Source organism: Entamoeba nuttalli (genome assembly GCF_000257125.1).
Source record: "Entamoeba nuttalli P19 unplaced genomic scaffold asmbl_2668, whole genome shotgun sequence".
NCBI classification, from domain to species: domain Eukaryota; phylum Evosea; order Mastigamoebida; family Endamoebidae; genus Entamoeba; species Entamoeba nuttalli.
Genome location: NW_008575507.1, coordinates 1 through 2,289, shown reverse-complemented (window position 1 = coordinate 2,289; position 2,289 = coordinate 1). Strand labels below are relative to the sequence as shown.

Below are 2,289 nucleotides of genomic sequence, written 5' to 3'. Positions count from 1 at the left end.
AAAGAAGCAGAAAAACAAAAAGAAGAAGAAACTAAAGAAGAAATTAAGAAAGAAGAAAACAAAGAAGAGCTTTAAATGATTTTCATTGTTAAAAAAAAAGAAAATTAAATAAAATTTTTTTTTTAAATTTGAAAAGAATAAAAAGAGAGAAAAAAGAGTTAATTGAATTAACAAATAAAATAAGAAGAAAATTAAAAGAATAAAAAGAAAACTAAAAATATGAACGTCAAACTAAAAAATCAAAAAGAAGTTCAAAAAGGAACTTGAATTAAAAAATAGTAAAATAGTCTTATGTCAACTGAAGCTGAATTAAAAACTCTTCTTGCTCAAGTCATGAATAGACTTGAAACAGTCACAGCAAGATTAGAAAAATTAGAAGGAAATACTACTAATAGTACTAAATCATCTACAAGTAATTCAACATGTGAATGTGGTGATGTTCCAAAGGCAGTTCAAGCATTCAAAGAACTTATTGAAGAATATCTTAAACCACAAGTTGAAGCTGCACAAGGGTTTGATGAAGTTCTTGGTAAATGTATGAATGACTTCCTTAATGTTGCAGAACAAGTGTCAGGATTAATTGAAATTGCAGCAAAATCACAAAAACCAACACAAGAAGAGTTCCAAAAAATGATTCAACCAATTTCTGAGAAGATGATGGCTGTTGGAGAATATAAAGATAAAAATTTCAAGAGTCCATATATTAATTATCTTAGTGCTATTGGAGAAGCAGTTCCAGTATTTGGATGGATTTGTGTTGAAAAAACACCAGCACCATATGTTGCAGATCTTATTCCAGGATCAGAATTCTATACTAATAAAGTCCTTGTTGCTACTAAAGGAAAAGAACAAAATAAATATGATTGGGCACTTAATTTCATTAAGTTCTTAAAAGAAATGGTTGTTTATATTAAACAATATCATACTACTGGACTTACTTGGAATCCAAAAGGAGGTGTTGCTTCTGCACAAGCTGCTCCTGTTGCACCAAAAGTTGAAACACCAAAAGAAGAACCTAAACCTGTTGTTAAACAACAACAACCAAACCCAGCTGGTTTATTTGCTGAATTAAATAAAGGAACAGCTATTTCTGGAGGACTTAAACATGTTACTGCTGATATGAAAACTAAGAATATGAAACCAGAGGACAAAGTTCCACTTGAACCAAAGAAAGTTACTACTAACACACCAAAACCAACAACAGCTAAACCAGCAGTTCAAAAACCACCAAAGATTGAAAAGAATCTTAATAAATGGGATATTTCATATCATAACGGCAATAAGAATATTGAAATTGATGGTACTTTCCAAGACTCTATTTACATATTCAAATGTGAAAATTCAGCAGTTAAAGTTAATGGAAAGATTAATTGTATTTCAGTTGATGGATGTAAGAAACTTACTTTAATTTGTGATACCATTGTTTCATATGTTGAAGTTATTAATTGTAACTCAATTGATATTAGAGTTATTGAATTAACACCAACTGTCAACATTGATAAATCACAATCAGTTAATGTTCATTTGTCTGAAAAAGCTCTTGATGGTAATACTACTGTTAATACATCAAAATGTGATGCTGTTAACATTTCATTCCCTAATCCAGAGGATAAAGAAGATGAAGTTGAATATCCAATTCCAGAACAAATTTACACTATTGTTAAAGAGAATAAGTTATATCCTCAAATTTATTTCCATGATAAATCATCTTATTACTTCCCAAAATAAGTAATTCAATTTTTTAATCAAATTCTTTTTTTTCTTTTTTATTTATGAAGATAGATTTAAATTCATTTTTTATAAGTGTAAATAAGAAGTAGTTAAGAAGGATTATAACTCGTTTTTTAGTTTTATTGAATTTCTTTACATTCTTTTATTATTATTTGTGTTAAATCATTGTGTTTGTATGTATGAAATATACATTAATAACTATGAAAGTGTTTTGTTCATTTCTTTTTCATTGTTAAACTTATTGTTTTATTTTATTGATAGAATTATTTAATAGTTTAAGCATTATTTATTGAATTAGTTGTTGAGCAATTTTGTTTTATTGATGCATTATATGATTTGTGGTTAGTGTGTTATTTAATCAACTTATTTTCTAATTGAGGATAATAAATAAATTGAAAGAATAAAAATATTATAATAACACTCATATCAATAACTCATTTTAAATTCTCTCTATGTGTTTCAATGGTTTAACTATAACATTATATTACAATACTTACATTTTTTTTAATAATAACATAAATATACGTTTCTTTACAAAAACCTTTATAATAAACAATA

At 26.6% G+C, this 2,289-nt stretch overlaps 1 protein-coding gene across 1 annotated transcript; it reads left to right on the top strand.

Moving 5' to 3' along the window:
- Positions 1-291: 291 nt before the first annotated feature.
- ENU1_037020 (adenylyl cyclase-associated protein, putative) lies at positions 292-1,728 on the top strand (the record flags this gene model as incomplete). The annotated part of the gene is made up of 1 exon (XM_008857455.1): positions 292-1,728. One exon carries the CDS (start codon positions 292-294, stop codon positions 1,726-1,728), a length of 1,437 nt encoding a protein of 478 aa, XP_008855677.1.
- Positions 1,729-2,289: the final 561 nt, after the last annotated feature.